The sequence below is a fragment of the Mustela erminea genome, chromosome 6, assembly GCF_009829155.1.
Source record: "Mustela erminea isolate mMusErm1 chromosome 6, mMusErm1.Pri, whole genome shotgun sequence".
NCBI classification, from domain to species: domain Eukaryota; kingdom Metazoa; phylum Chordata; class Mammalia; order Carnivora; family Mustelidae; genus Mustela; species Mustela erminea.
Window position 1 is genome coordinate 25,186,065 of NC_045619.1, and position 21,067 is coordinate 25,207,131.

General features: G+C 39.7%; 1 protein-coding gene across 7 annotated transcripts in view; it reads left to right on the plus strand.

Moving 5' to 3' along the window:
• The window catches only part of FGD6 (FYVE, RhoGEF and PH domain containing 6), a 117,731-nt gene that overhangs the window by 27,829 nt on the left and 68,835 nt on the right, over positions 1 to 21,067 (plus strand). For 5 of the 7 annotated variants that reach the window (XM_032346717.1, XM_032346715.1, XM_032346711.1 and 2 more), the window contains one exon: positions 8,789 to 8,939. In XM_032346717.1, the coding sequence (XP_032202608.1) occupies positions 8,789 to 8,939 (151 nt within the window). The remainder of the gene's footprint in view (positions 1 to 8,788; positions 8,940 to 21,067) is intronic. The other 2 variants (XM_032346712.1, XM_032346714.1) reach the window with 1 other exon arrangement.

Sequence of the window (21,067 nt, forward strand, 5' to 3'; positions counted from 1 at the left end):
ATGAGGATTGCCAGACGCATGACATCAGACAGATAAGATTCATGGCAGTTTGTTGGTCACATATACAGCCTAGAGGAGGAGGACATAGCATGCCACACAGGGCCACACCAAGCATGCACTTGGGAACAAAGTGAGTCACCAGGGGCTGTGCTGTGGAAGGCAGACCCTGCAGTAACAAGGGAGTGGGGTGACCTTTGGTTCCCATGGGACAATATGATTGGCTGGTTTGAATAACTGCAGGTGTCAAGGGGCTAAAGTCCTCTACTCAGGTGTAGCCAAAACTGTCCCTGTGATAGACAAGATTGTTTGGCTAGGGCGCCCTGTCTGAGGAACAACAGAGTAGGAAGGGTAACTTGTAGTTAGGCCGTTTGACATCCTCTTGGTTTTCCATTGATGTTAAGGCAGAACACAATAGGTATCATACCATAGTAGTTTCATCATACCATAGTCAGTTTTACTGACTGAGCCAATTCATAGTCAAGAGCATAGCATGGTCGAGGGAATGATCACATTTTCCAAAGATCTCTACACCTTGTCAGTGGCTGCTCGAGTTATGATGAAATTAGTGGAAGCAACGTGGCATGTATACTTGACACAAAAATACACGGTCACCCTGTTTAAGAAGAGAGTCATAGGATAAGGTGTTTATGTCCTCATCAATCAGTCTTACTTCCCAGGCCCAGCTTCCAACTGGGTTCCCTACTATAGTGTTAGAACCAGGCAAGGCCAAGGAGAGGGCTTGGGTTTGGATCCCCAGTTCCCACTGTGGATGGATGCTTGCCTTTTCTGCCATGGCTGCCTGCCAAGAGAGAGATTTCTCTCTAACTTGATAAACACCCTAACTTTTGGGGCACCTGGGAGGGTCAGTGGGTTAAGCCTCTGCCTTTGGCTCAGGTCATCTCAGGGTCCTGGGATGGAGCTCTGGATTGGGCTCTCTCCTCAGCAGGGAGCCTGCTTCCCCTTCTCCCTCTGTGTGCCTTTCTGCCTACTTTGATCTTTCTCTGTGTCAAATAAATATTTATATGCTAATTATGCCTATATGTTAGTTGTGGTGATTATCCCAATTCCCCCTGCCTTTATCTGTTTAGGAAAGCTTCACTCAGCAGGTAAAAAGAAAAGTAACCAACAGAATTTACTGTTTGAACATTAACTAATTCTATAGATTATCTTCATCCAGCCCCCAAAATAATATGATATATGATAAGCCCTCGATATTTATTGAAATAAATGGCATAGCAGTTTTATGTATTTTAAATAGTATAGAATATATATATGACAATATATGTATAAATGTATTTGTAAATATGCAGCATTTGTGCGTGTGTCTGTGTGCACGTGTGTGTATGTGGGTCTAAACATGAAGCACTGTCATGTAGCCATCCCCTCCTCATTATTTCTAGTGTCCTTTACTCAAGAGTTATACATTATACAGTGAGGAGGTGGAGGGAAGAAAGGATGGTGGGTCAGCTCTAACTTAAAATTTTTTCATTTTTCCACAAATAAACATCATCTTCGCTACAATGACAAAACTGTATTGAAAATGTGCTGTATTTTATTTGGAGGCAGTTCCAAGCTCAAGAGAATGCTTTTCTGTTTGTATTAAGAAAATTAAGAAAACGATTTCAGTGCACATTTCTTTTTTTTTTTTTAAAGATTTTATTTATTTATTTGACAGAGAGAAATCACAAGTAGACAGACAGGCAGGCAGAGAGAGAGAGAGGGAAGCAGGCTCCCTGCTGAGCAGAGAGCCCGATGCGGGACTCGATCCCAGAACCCTGAGATCATGACCTGAGCCGAAGGCAGTGGCTTAACCCACTGAGCCACTCAGGCGCCCCTCAGTGCACATTTCTTGAAGAATATTTTAAGGAATCATTCTCAAACCCTTCCAAATTTTAAGAAAACAAAACTGCTGGTAATTAAATGTTTGGTATTTATTTTAGCTAGTGCTTGTTTCAGGAGGCTTTTTCTTTTTCTTTTTCTTTTTTTTTTTTTAAAGATTTATTTATTTATTTATTTATTTGACAGAGCGAGAGAGACCACAAGTAGGCAGAGAGGCAGGCCGAGAGGGGGAAGCAGGCTCCCCGCTGAGCAGAGAGCCCGATGTGGGGTTCGATCCCAGGACCCTGAGATCATGACCTGAGCGAAGGCAGAGGCTTAACCCACTGAGCCACCCAGGTGCCGCAGGAGGCATTTTTTTTTAATAACAATCTATTCCTCTCTAGCTAGGAGCGGCTCATGCCTGAATCAGATGCCTTCCAGCTAAGATGGAGAGACAAGAGTGCCTACTGGATTGTTATCAGACTTAGGCTCCTCTTGTGTCACTAGGATTGCACCAGGAACCCTGGAGGCCTATTTAGAGGCAAGAAGTTTTCCCACAACTCAGAATGCTGTGGGAGATGCCTGATAGTATGGTACTGTTCACTGTGGCATAGGCAATAGGTTGTGTGTTTATTACTCAGTGGCCCCTGCAAAATGTTGAATAATCCCTTTACAGACTCTTTTTCTCTTTTTATTTTTGTTTTTTAAAAGATTTATTTATTTATTTGAGAAAGAAAAACAGAAAGAGCAGGAGGAGGAGCATAGGGAGAGGGAGAGAGAGAATCCCAAGCCGACTTCCTGCTGAGTACAGAGCCCCGCGTGGGGCTCTTTCCTAGGACCCTGAAATCAAGAGTCCAATGCCCAACCGACTGAGCCACCCAGGCGCCCCTCTTTTTCCTTTTTCAAAGTCATCAGCTGGCTGGCCAGAAGGTCATTCCTCTCTATCTATTCTCTAGAGGCATACTGATGATTTTCCTGAACAATCCCCTACCGGCCTTAAGGAAAAAGCATAGTCTGTATACCTTTCCCACCTAAAATGTAGTTAAAGGGGTCAAATAAAGGCAATCTTGAAAACCAGCAGGAATTTGCTACCACAGAAAGGAGTGGCTTCAGAAAAAGGAACCACAGAAAATACCCAGTTTCCCTGGAATGTAAACCTGAGGACTAATAAAAGCTCCTTCTGGGGGACCCTGTCAGGAGGGAATACTAGGCTTCGGTGATGGACTTGAAAAACACGCCCACTTCCTTTTCTAGCTGTAGAAACCCAGCTTGCTAGTTTTAAAAGACTTGGTTGTTAACACCTCTAAAATCCATGAACCAAAGAGTAAAATGCTAATTGTGTGCATTTTATGCTGCAAGTTTCTTTTCACTTCCTTTCCTTTTTGTGGTAACAAACTCCTGCTGTGCTATCCCTCATTGTAGTGTTTTTGTTTATTCCTACTCTATGTGATATTAATCAAAATACTTAATTGAAAGAAGTGAATATGTTATATACATATGTGAAATTATTTTTTTTACTAAAGCCCAGATTATAAAATTATTAATTTTTAAAATTAAAATAAAGTTTGTCTTAATGGTTTCTCAGAAGATTAAAAACTACTGTATATTTAAAAAACTAATGTATATACCTTTCTTTAAGGGGAAGGATTTCCACTATTATAGTGTATTATGAACATTTTCCGTCCACAGCTTTACACCTTATTAAAGCAGTCAGTAATAGAGAAGACCTATCAGATGAGGTAGTTTGCCTCTTAGCACAGAGGGGTCACACTTGAAGAACCTAATTTTTGTTCAGGTCAGATAAGTTTGCCTCACACTCTTTTGGTTTTTATGTTCTGTCACCCTGACCCTCTAGCTCTGCAGGTACTTAAAATAATTGCTCAAGACCCCATGTTTGGAAAACCTAAAAACATGCCACGAGTACATGACTTGCTTTATTTGAGAATAAAATGGCAACGTATACTTACTTCACAGTGGTGCTAGGTTTCCTAAAAGTAGTAGAGAAATAACTCATTTTAGGGGTAGTTCCCATGTAGCTTATCTGAGTGGAAAATGGAGAAAATTCTGTAAGCCCCATATAATTGAAAAGAGGGCCTGAAAACAAGAATAAAAGTGGTTTTCAAATCATTTTTTTGGATTTGATTCATGGTTTTCAACCTGACACTGGAATCTAAAATTCAGTAAAGAAGCTGAAGTACCTGAGTAAAACATACTCTGGTGAAACTAAATAGAAACACTTTTTTGATGAAAATTGTGAACCAATAGCCTATAGTTGGCATATAATAATATCTAACTTATGAAAGCTTTTTTTTCTTATTTTTCTATGTAATATTCATCCTTAAGTGCTTACCAGTAGTTTTTCCCATTCATTCTGCAATAAATATGAAAGCAGCCAAAGGAAACGCATAATCACCAAGTCATAATGAGACATCATTTGTAAAAGAATTATAACAACATCCTGCGGACTAGCAGGTTCTGTTCAGTTTGGTCCAGGAGTAAAAAGGAAGAAGAAGAGAAAAGATCACAGAAGTGTTCAGATTTACATGTTGTGACTTGAAAAGGAGAAAGAAACTTTGAAGCTGAGGATATTGGAATAAACTTTTTTCTTCCAAGTTTGGAAGGAATTATGTGGAACATTCATTGTTTAAGGGTCTCAGAATAAAATGGCAGACGAGAGGAAAAAGGTAACTGGATTCATCAACAGCAGGGAACAGGATTCTGTGCTTTCAAAGTGTTTTTCAGTTAACTCTACTTCTCCTTTTCCTTTCTCTGCTATCCTCGTCCTCCTTCCCCTCCCTTTGCTGGAATTTTCAGTTTACTGGAGGCTCACAAGAATGTTTTGGTGGTGATGTCTGGCTCAGGGCTGTACAGATTTCACTTTCCTGAAGACTCTTAGGAGAGATGGATTAAATAAGTATTTTTAAATACTAATTTAAATTTCTTCTTAGATTTCTTCTAAAAAAGAAATCCTCCTTCATGTGACATCTTAACGTGAAAGAGAAATTTGATGTACTTCCAGTGGAGGGAATACTGTCCTTATCGCAAAAACATAAACAAAAAATAATTGATTTTTTAAAAAGTGATGGCATTAAATAATCAGTCTAAATGTGTTAATGCTTGACTGTGGAACTGAAGAACAGCTGTCTAACCAGTGGGCATTTACTTCTGGCATTATTTTCTCTGTTCTTACTCCATCCAGAAACTAATCATCCTTGGAAAGGATGGCCTGGGGAGGTAGAGCCCAGTCCTGACTCTGTCCTGGTTGTGGTTGCAGCTTACTTTCCTTTTATTTCGATTATCAAGTTATGAAATAACCAGGCAGGAAAGTATAGAGGAAACACTATGTCCTGTTCCTTTAACCCAGAAAACCTACAGTGCTAGGACATTATCTTCCAGACCGGGGGAAGGAAATGGAAAGAATACAGGAGCCCTCAACATGACTAGCATCAGTAAGGAATCCATATTTCATTATCAGAGATCTATAGATTTGAAAGCTGTTAAGGATTACATGAGAAAAGAGATTAACAATTTTTCTCTGTTGGATCACATAGAGCTGAACATATAAATGTGGTTACTAAATGCCATCTTTCCTGATTTTGCTCCCTAACCCATTATCTTTCCTTAAAATCATATCCCTTGTTAAGATATCTCTATTTCAATTAATATCCCCCTTATTTTGCTGATGACTGTTCATGAAATCTTGAAGGAAGACAGGTTTTTCCCCACCTCTTTACCCTGATGATTTTTTTTTAACCTCTTATATCCAACCCTTCCTCTTAATTCCTCATGTAGCCAACCTCATTTCTGCACTGTTGAAATTACTTCTTAGATCCCCATCCACTTCTGTCTTTGTGCCTGCCTCCATTCAGCCCCCAGTTAGTTCACTAGCATTGGGTTATAAGATTAGTCTTCCTAAAACCTTACTTTGCTCACTTTCCTCCCTTCTAAGCTTCAGAAATCCGTAAATGGTCTCTCCTGTTTACCATCCAGATGTATGGGGAGCACCTTTCACTTCAGTTGAATCTTTTGAGATCATCAAGAGGATCTCACTGATGCTAATTAGCAGGGCTGTCCTTTTCCCTTGTTGGGTCAGGGGAGTGGGGCAGAGGCTGTGCCTACAAGGCTGGATTGATGGAAGAGGTGTTATTCTCTGCCTCATTGGCACTATCAAGAGAGAAGTATGGTAATGACATTCGACTTAGAGTTCTATTAAGGGAATCTTTGAGGTCTACTGGAAGATTTGAGTCTTCTTGTTAAAGGCCTGCAAGATGAGTATGGACTCATCTATTATTTATGACCTTTGGCAGGTTGGCAACTGTCATTCTCTCCAAGCTCTTTTTTTCCATTAATTATATATAGGAGACCTCTACTACAGCCAAAATGTTTTTTGTTTTCTGAATACAGATATCCATTTCCACACCACTGATTATAATACCTAGGTTGGCCTTTCTTTAAACCGCACTATCCCAGTGTTACCCCTCCAAACCTTTCTTTGTGATCACTACTGCCATAAATACCATCTGAACTTCTGAAATTTAACACCCTTTGCTTTCCAATGTAAATTTTGTTTATTCAGTAAAAACTTACCGAGGGCCTGTTAAGTACCAACTTAACAGGATATTCAACTGAAAAGACCCTTTACTTGTTATTAGGAATTTACGTTTTAGCTAGGGAAACGAATTTATCAACAGGTACATTGGAAGGAGAAGGTGTGGAATTCAGAAGACAGGTAAGCTAATGTGAGAAAGGGAGGAGATAAGCAGGGGAGGTTTTCTGTAGGAAAGCAATTTTCAGAACTAAACTCGCCCAACATGGGACACCTAGGTGACTCAGTCTGTTAAGCGTCTGCCTTCTGCTCAAGTTATTATCCCAGAGTCCTGGGATTGAGTCGCTCATCAGGCTCCTGGCACAGTGGGGAGCCTGCTTCTCCCTCTGCCTTCCACGCCCCCTGCTTGTGCTCTTTCTTTCCCTCTGACAAATAAGTAAATAAAGTCTTAAAAAAAAAACCCTCCCAATATTTTGTGGCGGTTATGTTTTGATCCATATCCTTTTAATATTTAAAGCTTTTTTTTTCTTGTTCTGAAATGTTAACTTTTTTAAGTATTTATATACCTAATGGTTGTGGCAACTAGCTACTTACTATCTCATCAATAATGGCTTTCCAGATGTTGAACCAAGAAACACCTCTCAGCTCTCTCTTCAGACAGAATAAACCCAATTTCCTCATAGGGTGCTACAAGCTGTTACTGATTATCCAAAATTTTTATACTGTTGAGTCTAAAAGAGTGCACTGATTTGAAAAAAACAGATTACTGGGCTTTTGTTACAACCAGATTGTGATTCAGTGCCTCAGGGTGAGGCCTAAAGTTCTGTATTTCTAAAAAGCTTCCGGTGATGCTGAAGCTGCTCATAGATTGAACATGTTTTGAGTAACAGGGTTTTAGAGGATGTAAAGAGTTAAAGAATTAATGATAAAAACAAGTTGAGGTAGGTTTTGCTTTACTTAAATGGATGTATCCTGCAGTCTCTCTATCCTGTTAACTTTATTTACTCCAGCTAATTTAAATCAACTAATTACCCAGCTGAGTTGGGCTCCTGTCCCTGCACCCAGAGGCAGTGAGTTTTGCCCGTGATCTGACTGGGAAGCTTCCGCTCTCCACCCCCAACTCCACCCTAGGGTGTGAGTCTCCTCCATGTCATGGAGCTATGATCGGGCGCGCACCCACCTACTTGAGGCTGTGATATGATTCCCTAAGGCCCTCCAGCTCCTGAGTAGTAAGGAACCCCTGTCTTTGGCAGAGGGAAGTGTTCCTTTTGGCATTCTGCCTTCATCCAACTGGTTTCTCTAACAGTTGAGTTCCAGGAATGGCATCTGAGGCTGTCTGTATCCTACAATGTGTAATCAGGAACTGGCAGAGAATTCATCTTTAGCTTTTAAGATTCCTGTTAGGAATTTTCATAACATGTAGAAGCCATGGCAGTTGAGTGACCTGGCCTTGACCCGTAAAGAGACCTGCCAGGGTGAAGTGCAACTGTCTCTTTATTCTCAGTGTTTCCTCCTGACGATTTTCTCTGATTCTTTTACTGACTCTTCTGTTCTGCATGTATTCTTGTAAACTGCAGACAGGAAAACAGTTGCTACAGATAATTTGTTCCTGAGTCTTTACAACCAAAGTTAGAATTATTTCTGCCGTCTTCCTGGGGAACTCTGCTGTGGAAATCCCCCCCCCCCCCCACACACACACCAAGACTGGATTGCAACAATGGCTCTTAGATTGAAGAGATTTGTCTCAGTACAAAGTGGAAAATGTTGATGACGTCAGGCTGGAGAGGTGGAGGTGGTAAATGGCCTGGTACAGTGATTTTCAGACTTCCAACATGTATCCCCTAGGGGCCCTGCACCCCTAGAGTTTCTGATTCAGCAGGTCTGGATCAGAGCCCAAGAATTTTTAACATCCTCATCCCTTCCCTTGTCTTATGATGTGGTTACATAAAAGGAACTGGGGGTAATCAAGGAGGCTGGGCACATATTCACAGTAGCCCATGCATCGTTCATTACCTCCCAATTCTGGCAGATTTGTTAGTTGCTTTAAAAAAAAAAAGTAAAACAGACCCAGGGAAACACCACCTCTTCGAATGTTCCGTGTAGCTAGTGAGTGCCGGTTTGTGGTAACCTAGGTTACATCCTTCCGAGGCTTCTTGGTTCATAGGACTAGAGATCTGATCTTTTCAAGGAAGAAGATAGAGAAGCTTAGGATTAGGGCAGCTGTGAAAATGAAATTGGGTTTTTGACAGCTGAGATAGCAAAAGAGAAGGGGAAGTTTGGTTGGTCTGGCTATTTCCATCCTGGTGTTCACATCCCTTAGGTATACCGAGCTTACATCATAGGAATAAGACGGTTGATCTTATGTGGGTTTTGGAGAGTATTCCTTGTTATTAAATGTGACTAAGGCGATATTCTCTACTGAAGCAGTTCTGGAGCATCCCAGGAGGGACACAACGATCTTGATCTTGGTCTTGGTGAACTTCCTTCGGATGAGGAAGAAGACATCAGTAGTTCTGACGAAGACGATGTCAGCTCTGACTCTAGTAAAGGGGACCCTGATCTGGGAGACAAACAGGTATATGTTACTATTTAATTGTTTCTACTTCTGTGTTTGTTGGTCTCATAATATTTAGAAATAATATCAGCATGATAGGCACAAAATCCCGTTATTTTTTTCTTCAAACTTATAAAATATTATCTAATTTAAAATTAGTTTCTGCTATAATGTAGTACCTAAGATATTATCACATTTCTCAATGCACATCACTTAAAGTTTAGTAATTTTTTTGAGAAATTTATTTTTGGCACTGTCCTTTGGTTTTCCTTTTGATAATGGAAATCCCCTCTAAGGATTGTTCCTTCTATTGCTAGCAATTCTACTTGAAAGAAGGGAATTAGATGCATTTCAGACTTAATGAAATCTTTTTAGAGATAGAAAAAGGCTGCGATTAAAAACATCAGGATTTCCTTTGAAGTAATTTGGTACTTGTATTTTCAGTATACATGAAACAAGATTGGCCACATGTTGATAATTATTTAAGATATGTCAGGACATGGAGGTTCATTATATTGTTTCTTTAGTTTGACAAGAATGGTTCACTATGAATATATATTTTTTGAATAAAGGCATCATTACAAAGGTAAAAATAGTATATTATGAATAACCCCACGATGTGTTGAAACATTACAGCAAGACAGAATTTGAAAGGATCCTCGTAGCAAGCCTATGAAACCAGAGAGGAGAAAATCCATGTTTGACCTAACTTCTGTGCCATAACTTACCAAGCAGTTGTTTTCTGTTTAATATATTTTAGCTTTTTAAAGTTTATTTCAACTTTAAATGAATGGCACAAGTTGTGTAATTGTCTAGTTTTAAATACCAGCTCCACCACATACAAGTTGGTTGAGTAACTGCAGGCAAATTATTTAATATCTTTAAGCTAAAGAGCCCCCGTTTTATAAAGAAAAGGATTTATTGCAGAAGTATGAGGACTAAATGATTTGGTTTGTGTAAAGCCTTAGAACACTGTTTAGTACATGGTAAGAACTCAGTGATTATTTGTTTATTTCTTGTAAGACTTTATGCTGTAAAGTATTGAATCATAGAGTTGGAAGTAACCACTAGAAATTATTTAGCCTTAAGGTCTCTGAGTTTGTAAAGTACCTAAGCCAGATGAGTGACTGTTCTTAAAGGCCCAGCATATACTTCAGCAGTGTGTGGGTCTTTACTTCGACTATTAAGTAATTCCTCTGATGTTTTACTGCTATGTGATATCTCTGATTTGAAAACTTACTTTCCTTGTCGCTGAAGATCACATATATAGATGGTACAAATATTTGTAAAATACTATTTCCCAGATATATACCAGGCATAAAAAGTATGTACTAGGCATAAAGCAGTGTTCAAGGATTTTGCTCTCGAACAGCTTACATCCTAATGGGACAAGAGAGGCCATATATTCACTAGAATAGTGAGAACTTCAGATTATTATGTGCTATGAAGGGAATAAAAAGAGCAATGTGCTAGAAACTAAGAAGTCTACTTAGTATAAAGCCTCAAAGAAAGTGATATTTGACTGAGGAATATTTGCCTAGAAAGAGCCAAAGCCTGTAGGATTTGGGGAAGAGGCTTCCAGTGGTCTTCCTCTCCAAGGGCCATAATTAAATCAATCTTCACTGTCTTAGCTACAAGTTCTTTTTCTAACAAGTACTGCTTCCTGTTGTTTGGGTCTGTTCATTTCTCTTGTTCAAACCCTTTCTGATTTCTGCCCTTCTTGAAGTATGGCACCAAAAGAGATGTCCACTTTCTATTAGGAGTCTCACTGACATACTGTATAAAGGAACGATTTCTCTCTACCCTTTTGTGTTATGCATCTTCTCAACACATCCTGTCACAACACTGCCTGGTTGACTCATTCGTTTTGTGGTCATTGGACACTTCCAGAGTTCCTTCCTCTGTGTTTATACTGGCCTTTCCTTTCCTTTTGTTTTTTCTTTTGTTTTGTTTTGTTTTTTAAGATTTTTTAAGATTTTATTTATTTATTTATTTGACAGACAGATCACAAGTAGGCAGAGAGGCAGGCAGAGGGGGAGGAGGAAGCAGGCCACCTGCTGAGCAGAGAGCCTGATGTGGGGCTCCATCCCAGGACCCTGAGATCATGACCTGAGCCGAAGGCAGAGGCTTAACCCACTGAGCCACCCAGGCGCCCCTCCCTTCTGGTTTTTATGTTATTGGTTTTTGTCTTTAGTTGTGCCATCCACTGCAGTATGTCTCTTAATATTTTTCTGTTTTTATTTTATTTTAAAATATTTGTTTGAGAAAGAGTGAGTGAGAGAGCAGACATGAGCAGGGTGGAGGAGCACAGGGAGAAGCAGACTCCCCACTGAGCAGGGAGCCTGATTTGGGGCTTGATCCCAGGACTCCAGGATCATGACTTGAGCCAAAGGAAAACGCTTAACCGATAGAGCCACCCAGGCGCCTCTGTTTTCTGGTTTTTGTTTGTTTATTTGTTTTGTTTTAAAGATTTTACTTACTTTTTTTAGAGAGAGAGAAAGCAGGGGGAGGGACAGAAGGAGAGGGGGGAAGCAGGATCCCTACCGAGCAGGGAGCCTGACAGTGGGCTCAACCCCAGGACCCTAGGATCATGACTTGAGCCCAAGGCAGATGCTTAACTGACTGAGCCACCCAGACACTCCTATTTTTCTGTTTTTAAAATGAGATGATTTCTTCAGTTAACCATTGACATTTAATATTTTTATATGTGATTCTAATGTATTAATAATTTCCCTCTTTTAGAGCTGTTGGCCCTCCTGACAAACTTACTCTCTGGTCACCTGAGACAGCTGTGGCAATAATTAAAAGAGCTAACGCTCCCTTTCTAGATGGTTACTGATCCATTTAAGTGTAGCCTGGTGAATGCTTTTCTTCTAAGTAATTTGCTTTCAAAGTGGTTAAGAACAGCGTGGTCTTCAGGTGCCTGGGTCGTTCATCTGTCTTCGGTTCATGTCCTGATTTCAGGGTCTTGGGATTGAGCCCATATTGGGCTCCCTGCTCAGTGGGGAGTCTGCCTATCCCTCTCCCTCTGCGCCTCCACCCCACTTGTGCTTGCTCACTGTTTTCCTCTCTCTCTTTCTTAAATAAATAAATCCTTTTTAAAAAAAGAAGAGGAAGAACAACAACAACACAGTCGTTGAGGCTGGATTGCCTGGGTGCTTATCATTTATCAACTCTGTGATCTTGAGCAATTTATTTAACATCTTTGCGCCTTAGCTTCCCCACCTGTAAAGAGACGAGGGAGTAGAGTAGACACTTGTTTTTCTTTTTCCTTTTTTTTTTTTTTTTGACACTTTTTTTTATTTTCTAAAATTGTTGTGATGATTAAGGTTATATACTCTTTAAAACAGTTCTGACACAAATTGCTCAACAGATTTTAGCTGTTATTATTGGCATATTTAAAAAGAAGCAAGCAAAATCTTAAGTATCTCTAATCATTCCTTGTTTATCAAAATATAATTTGAAACTTACCTTTTCTTATCTTTGATGAATAAATCAGAAACATGTTTACATGAAAGGTAGTATTGTTTTCTCACAAAAATATGAGATTTGACATCCTAAGACCTGTGCTTCAGTCCTGTCTCTGACACTTACTAGGCATTTGACCTTGATCAAATAATTATTTTAAGTTGATTACTTTATTTATACCAATCTCATTTCACAATAGATTACAAGTAACAACAAAAAAATGTATGTAATACAAAAAGTCAAAATATGTAGTTAAAGAAATCAGAGGGTTAATAAATTGTGCTGGAGCTATTGAACATCCATGTGCCAAAGAATAAAGTAGATGTCTTACTTTGCTCTTACACAAAAATTAACTCAAATGGATGATAGACTTAAATGTAGGAGCTGAAACTATAAAGCCCTTAGAACAAAATAAAAGAATTACTCTTTATGACTCTGGGTAGTCAGAGGCTGCATTGATGCAACAAGAAAAGTATAAGGGAGGGGAAAATAGCCAAATTGGACATCAAAATTAAAAACTTTTGTGTTGTATATAATACCGTCAAGAAAATGAAAGGATAACCCACAGAGGAGGAGAAAATATTGGCAAACATCTGTAATGAAGGACTTATATCCTGAATATATAAGGAATTCTTACAAGTCAATCATAATAAAGAAATAACCCAATTTTTAAAAATGGGCTAAGGGTGCTAAATGAGAAAACTATACAGCGAAGGATACTTTATCCAGCTAGGATGTCATTCAAGATAGAAGGAGGGATTAAAAAGCTTCCAGGACAAACAGAAACTAAAAGACTTTGTGATAATCAAACCATCCCTACAAGAAATATTCAAAGGGGTCCTGTAAGCAAAGAGAGAGCCAAAAAGTAACATAGACCATAAAGGAACAGAGACAATATACAGTGACAGCTTTATAGGCTTTAGAGGCAAAAGCCTCTAAACTTTAGAGACAAAAGAATGATACTTTAAAGTATCATTTAGATACTCTTGAGAGGCAAAAGAATGATACTAAATTCATATCTTTGAATAGTTACCCTGAATGTAAATGGGCTAACTGCCCCAATCAAAAGACACAGGGTATCAGATTGGTTAAAATTCTGCCATCAATATGCTGTCTGCAGGAGACTCATTTTATTTTATTTTATTTTATTTTATTTTATTTTTATTTTAAAGGTTTTATTTATTTATTTGACAGAGATCACAAGTAGGCAGAGAGGCAGGCAGAGAAAGAGAGGAGGAAGCAGGCTCCCTGCTGAGCAGAGAGCCCGATGCGGGGCTCGATCCCAGGACCCTGGGACCATGACCTGAGCCGAAGGCAGAGGCTTTACCCCACTGAGCCACCCAGGTGTCCCAGGAGACTCATTTTAGACCCAAAGACACTGCCAGATGGAAAGTGAGGAGGTGGGAAACCATTCATCATGCTAATGGACATCAAAAGAAAGCTGGAGTGGCAATCCTTATACCAGACAAATTAGATTTTATTTATTTGACAGAAATCACAAGTAGGCAGAGAGGCAGGCGGGCCAGTGGGCGGGGGTGGGGGCGGGGGCAAGCAAGCTCTGAGAAGCACAGGGGGAAGCAGACACTGAGCAGAGAGCCCAATGCAGGGCTCAATCCCAGGACCCTGGGATCACAACCTGAGCCGAAGGCAGAGGCTTTAACCCACTGAGCCACCCAGGTGCCCCAGACAAATTAGATTTTAAACCAAAGACTGTAATAAGAGATGAGGAAGAACTCTGTATCATAATTAAAGGATCTGTCCAACAAGAAGATCTAACAATTTTAAATATGCCCCTAACATGGGAGCAGCCAATTAAATTAACTATTAATAACAAAATTAAAGAAACACGTTTACAGTAATACAGTAATAGTAGTGGACTTTAATAACCCCCTCACTGCAATGGACAGATTATCTAAGCAGATGATCAACAAGGAAATAAGGGCTTTAAATGACACACTGGACCAGATGGACTTCACAGATATATATAGAACATTCCATCCTAAAGCAACAGAATACACTCTTCTCGAGTCAACATGAAATATTCTCCAGAACAGATCACATTCTGGGTCACAAATCAGGTCTCAACCAGTACCTAAAGATTGGGATCATTACCTGCATACTTTCAGACCACAATGCTTTGAAACTGGAATTTAATCACAAGAGGAAAATTGGAAAGAGCTCAAATACATGGAGGCTAAATAGCATTGTACTAGAGAATGAATTGGTCAACCAGAAAGTTAAAGAAGAATTTTAAAAATTCAGGGAAACTTTAGGGCCCTTGGGTGACTCAGTTGGTTGAATATCTGCCTTTGATTCAGGTCATGATCTCAAGGTCCTGGGATTGAGCCCCGCGTCAGTCTCCCTGCTCAACAGGAAATCTGCTTCTCCCTCTGCCCCTCCCCTCCACTTGTGCACAGGCTCTCTCTCTCAAATAAATAAATAAAATCTTTAAAAAAATTCATGGAAACATTTTCATGAAAATGAAAACAGTTCAAAATCTTTGCGAAGCAGCAAAGGCAGTCCTCAGAAGGATGTATATAGCAATCCAAGCCTTTCTCAATAAACAAGAAAGGTCTCAAATACACAAGCTAACCTTACACCTAAAGGAGTTGGAGAAAGAATAGCTAATAAAGCCTAAACCACACAGGAAAAGAAAAATAATAAAGATTAAAGGAGATATCAACGAAATAGAAACCAGAACAACGGTAGAAAAGATCAACGAAACTGGGCGCTGGTTCTCTGAAAGAACTAATAGGATTGATAAACTCTTGGCTAGACTTATCAAAAAGAAAAGAGAAAGAACCCAAATAAAATCATGAATGAAAGAGGAGAGATCCCAACCAACACTGAAGAAATATGAACAATTTTAAGAACATATTATGAGCAACTATATGCCAATCTGGAAGAATTGGATGCATTCCTAGAGATGTATAAACTACCAAAACTAAAGCAGGAAGAAATAGAAAACCTGAATAGACCCATAACCAGCAATGGAATTGAAGCCATAATAAAAAAATCTCCCAACTAGAGCCCAGGGCTGGATGGCTCCCCGTGGGAGTTCTACCAAACATTTAAAGAAGGACTAATACCTATTCTTAAGCTGTTTTTAAAAATAGAGATAGGGCACCTGGTTGGCTCAGTCTCTAAGCAGCTGCCTTCCGCTCAGGTCATGATCCCAGGGTTCTGGGATCAAGGCCCACATCGGGCTCCCTGCTGAGGGGGAAGCCTGCTTTTCCCTCTCCCACTCCCCTGCTTGTGTTCCCTCTCTCTCTGTGTCTCTCCCTGTCAAATAAATAAATAAAATCTTTAAAAAATAAAAATAAAAAATAGAGATAGAAGGTAAACTTCAAACTCATTTTATGAGGCGAGCATTATCTTAATCCCAAAACCAGACAAAGACCCCACCAAAAAGGGGACTTACAGAACAATATCCCTGGTGAACATGGATGTAAAAATTCTCACCAAGATACTAACCAATAGGATCCAGTAGTACATTAAAAGGATTATTCACCACAACCAAGTGGGATTTATTCCTAGGCTGCAAAGGTGGTTCAATATCTGCAAATCAATCAATGTGATATATTACATTAATAAAAGAAAGGACAAGAACCATATGATCTTCTCAATAGATGCAGGAAAAGCGTTTGACAATGCACAGCATCCTTTCTTGATTCAGAGTCTTCACAGTGAAGGGATAGAGGGATCATATCTCATATCATATCATAAAAGCCATATATAAAAAGCCCACAATAATAGCATTCTTCATGGGGAAAAACAGAGCTTTTCCCCTCTGGTCAGTGACATGGCAGGGACGTCTAATATTTTCAACCTAGTACTAGTTGTCTTAGCCTCAGCAATCAGACAACAAAAAGAAATAAAAGGCAAAGAATAAGCCAAACTCTCACTCTTCACAGAACATGATACTCTGTGTGGAAAACCGAAAAGATTCCACCCCCAAATTGCTAGAACTCATACAGGAATTCAGTAAAGTGGCAGGGTATAAAATCAATGCACAGAAATCAGTTGCATTTCTATACTCCAACAGTTAGACAGAAGAAAGGGAAAGTAAGGAGTTGATCCCATTTACAGTTGCATCCAAAAACCATAAGATACCTAGGAATAAACCTAACCAAAGAGGCAAAGGATCTGTACTCAGAAAACTATAGAACACTCATGAAAGAAATTGAGGAAGACACAAAGAAATGGGAAAACTTTCCATACTCATGGATTACAAGAGCAAATATTGTTAAGATGTTTATGCTACCTAGAGCAATCTACACATTCAGTGCAATCCCTATCCAAATACCATCAACATTTTTCACAGAGCTAGAATAAATAATCCTAAAATTTGTATGGAACTGGAAAAGACCCCTATAGCCAAAGGAATGTTGAAAAAGAAAACCAAAGCTGGTGGCATCACAATTCCGGACTTCAAGCTCTTTCACAAAGCTGTCATCATCAAGACAGTATGGTACTGTCACAAAAACAGAGACAATAGATGAATGGAACAAAACAGAGAACTCAGAAATGGACCCTCAACTGTATGATCAACTGATCTTCAACAGAATAGGAAAGAATGACTAGTGGAAAAAGGACAGTCTCTTCAACAAATGCTGTTGGGAGAATTAGACAGTCACATGCAGAAGAATGAAATTGGACCCTTTTCTTGCACCATACACAAAAATAAACTCAAAGTGGATGGAAGACCTAAATGTGAGACAATTCCATCAAAATCCTAGAGGAGAACACAGGCAGCAACCCCTTCAACCTTGGCTGCAGCAGCTTCTTGCTAAACACACCTCCAAAGGCAACGGAAACAAAAGCAAAAATGAACTACTGGGAAAGAAAGCCTTTGCATAGCAAAGGAGACCTTCGACAAAAACAAAATACAGCTGACAGAATGGGAGAAATTAATTGCAAATGACTTAATCAGATAAAGGGCTAGTATCCAAAATCTATAAAGAACTTTCAAACTCAACACCCAAAGAACAAATAATCCCATTAGGAAATGGGCGGCAGAATGAACAGATTTCCAAAGAAGACATCCAAATGGCCAACAGACACATGAAAAACTGTTCTACATCACTTGGCATTAGAGAAATATAAATCAAACAATGTGATACCACCTCACACCAGTCAGAATGGCTAAAATTAACAAGTCAGGAAACAACAGATGTTGGCGAGAATGTAGAGAAAGGGGAACTCTCTTACACTGTTGGTGAGAATGCAAGCTGGTACAGCCACTCTGGAAAATAGTATGGAGGTTCCTCAAAAAGTTAAAAATAGAAGTACCCTATGACCCAGTAATTGCACTACTGTTTATTTACCCCAAATATACAAATGGAGTGATCGAGGGGTGCCTGGATGGCTCAGTGGGTTGGGCCTCTGCCTTTGGTTCAGGTCATGATCTCAGGGTCCTGCGATTGAGCCCTGCATCAGGCTCTCTGCTCGGCAGGGAGCCTGCTCTCCCCAACTTCTCTCTGCCTGCCTCTCTGCCTACTTGTGATCTTTGTCAAATAAATAAAATCTTTTTAAAAAATGGAATGATAGAAAGGGGCAGCTGTACCCCAATATTTATAGCAGCAACATTCACAATAGCCAAACTCTGGAAAGAGTCCGGATGTCCATTGACAGATGAGTGGATGATGAAGATATGGTATATATGTACAATGGAACATTATGCACCCCTCAAAATGAAATGGCAGTGACGTGGATGGAGCTAAAGGGTATTATGCTAAGTGAAATAAGTCAGTCAGAGAAAGACAATTTTCATGATTTCACTGATACATGGAATTTAAGAAACAAAACAGAGGGTCATAGAGAAAAAGAGGAAAAAAATAAAGCAAGACGAAACCAGAGAGGGAGATAAATCATAGAGACTCTTGGACATAGGAAAAATCTGAGGGGTGCTGGAGGATGGGCAGAGGGATGGGACAGCTGAGTGATGGACATTGGGAAGGGTATGTGCCATAATGAACACTGAATTATATAAGAGTGATGATAAGGTATTATATAAGAGTGATGCATCACAGACCTGTACCCCTGAAACCAATAATACGTTATATGTTAATTAATTGAATTTAAATTTAAAAAGAAAAAATATGGCCTAAAATTAGTCATTTTTTTTTTCAAAGATTTAATTTACTTATTTGACAGACAGAGATCACAAGTAGGCCGAGAGGCAGGCAGAGAGAGAGGAGGAAGCAGGCTCTCCACGGACCAGAGAGCCCGATGCGGGGCTTGATCCCAGGACCCCGGGATCATGACCCACGCCGAATGCAGAGGCTTTAACCTACTGAGCCACCCAGGTGCCCCAAATTAGTCATTTTTTCAAAGGAGATAAACAGATGGCCAGGAATATGGAGAAATTGAAACCCCTGTACATTGCTGGCAAGAATGTAAAATGGTACATATAGCCTCTTTGGAACATAGTCTGGCAGTTCCTCCAAATGTTAAATTTGGAGTTACCATATAACCCAGCAATTCTACTCCTTGTTATATACCCACGTGAAAAAAGCATATGTCCAGAGAAAATCTTAGTGCAAAATGTTCACAGCAGCATTATTCATCATAGCTAAAAAATGGAAGGAACTCAAATGCCCATCAACTTATAAATGGAGCCATCAACTGATGAATGTATAAACAAATGTAGTCTATACACACAATTATTACAGAGCAGTTTTTAAATGTGCTGATGCATGCTGCAACATGGATGGACCTTAGAAATTGGGTAAGTGAAGGAAGTCAGTCACAAAAGACTGCATGTTGTATGACTCCATTTACATGAAATGCTCAGCATGAGGACATCCATAGAGACAGAAGATAAATGGTTGCAGAAGGTGGACAGAAGGGAGGATAGGGAGTGCCTGCTTATAGGCATGGAGTTTCTTTTGGGGGTAATGAGAATGTTCTAAAGTTAGATTGTGGTGATGATTATATAACCTTGAATATATTGAAAACCATGGACTGTAGAAAGGTGAAAATACATTTTATGGAAAATGAATATTTTAATAAAACTTTCAAAATAAAGAATCTTACTATAGGGAAAACAGTAAAGCCAAGTGAAAGATTGTACAGAGTAATGCCTATGGTATAGCTATATATTCATCAACCCAAAGGTCTTTGAAGTAGAAGCTTTAGGAAGAGAGCTGCTTTTATTTTTTCAAAACTTTTTTAAAGACTTTATTTTATTTTAAGATTTATTTATTTGAGAGAGAGAGAGAGAGCACAAGAGGGGTGAGGGGCAGAGGGAGAAACAGGCTCTTCACTGAGCTCCAAGCCCGATGCAGGGCTCAGTCCCGGGACTCTGGTATCAGGACCTGAGCCAAAGGCAGATGTTTAACTGACCGAGCCACCCAGGCATGCCTAAAGATTTTATTTTTAAGTAATCTCCACATCCAACGTGGGACTTAAACTTATCACACCAAGATCAAGAGTCTCATTCTCTTCTGACTGAGCCAACCAGGTGTCCCTAGTTGAGATATTTTTTAAAAATTTATCTTTAATTTAAATTCAGTTAATTAACATAAAATATATTATTGGTTTCTGAGGTTGGGGTCAGTGATTCATCAGTCTTATATAATATCTAGTGCTCATTACATCACGTGCCCTCCCTAATGTCTATCACCCAGTTATCCTATTCCCTCTCTTCCCTCCCTTCCAGGAACCCTCAGCGTGTTTCCTATGATTGAGTCTCTTATGGTTTGTCTCTCTCTCTCTGATTTCATCTTGTTTGATTTTTTACTCTCTTCCCCTATGATCCTCTGTTTCGTTTCTTTAATTCCACATGTAAGTGAGATGATATGATAGTTGTCTTTGTCTCATTGACTTACTTTGCTCACCATAGTGCCCTTGAGTTCCATCCACATCATTATAGATGTCAAGATTTCATTCTTTTTGATGCCTGAGTAATATTCCATCACATATATACACCTCATCTTCATCCATTCATTTGTCGATGGACATCTAGACTCTTTCCATAGCTTGGCTGTTGTGAACATTGCTGGTATAAATATTGGGGTGCAGGTGCCCCTTTGGATCATTGCATTTGTATCTGTGGCGTAAATACTCAGTAGTGCAATTTCTGGGTCTTAGGGTGAGAGTGAGAGCTTCTTTGTAACTTCTTTGATCCTCCATTTCTTTTTTTTTTTTTTTTTAAGATTTTATTTGTTTATTTGACACACAGAGATCACAAGCAGACAGAGAGGCAGGCAGAGAGAGAGAGAGAGGGAAGCAGACTCCCTGCCAAGCAGAGAGCCCGATGCAGGACCCGATCCCAGGACCCTGAGATCATGACCTGAGCCGAAGGCAGCGGCTTAACCCACTGAGCCACCTAGGCACCCCAGTCCTCCATTTCTTAATTGACACAATGAGACAGTAATCCCCTGCATAACTCCACAGATCCTACAGGATACATAGTTATAACATCCCAACTATTAGTTGTAAAAACACTTCTGAAGTCAAGAAAGTTTATGCAGGGGTGCCTGGGTGGCTCAGTGGGTTAAAGCCTCTGCCTTCAGCTCGGGTCATGATCCCAGGGTCCTGGGATCGGGCCCCGCATCGGGCTCTCTGCTCAGCGTGGAGCCTGTTTCCTCCTCTCTCTCTCTGCCTGCTTCTCTGCCTACTTGTGATCTCTGTCTGTCAAATAAATAAATAAAATCTTTAAAAAAAAAAAAAAAAGA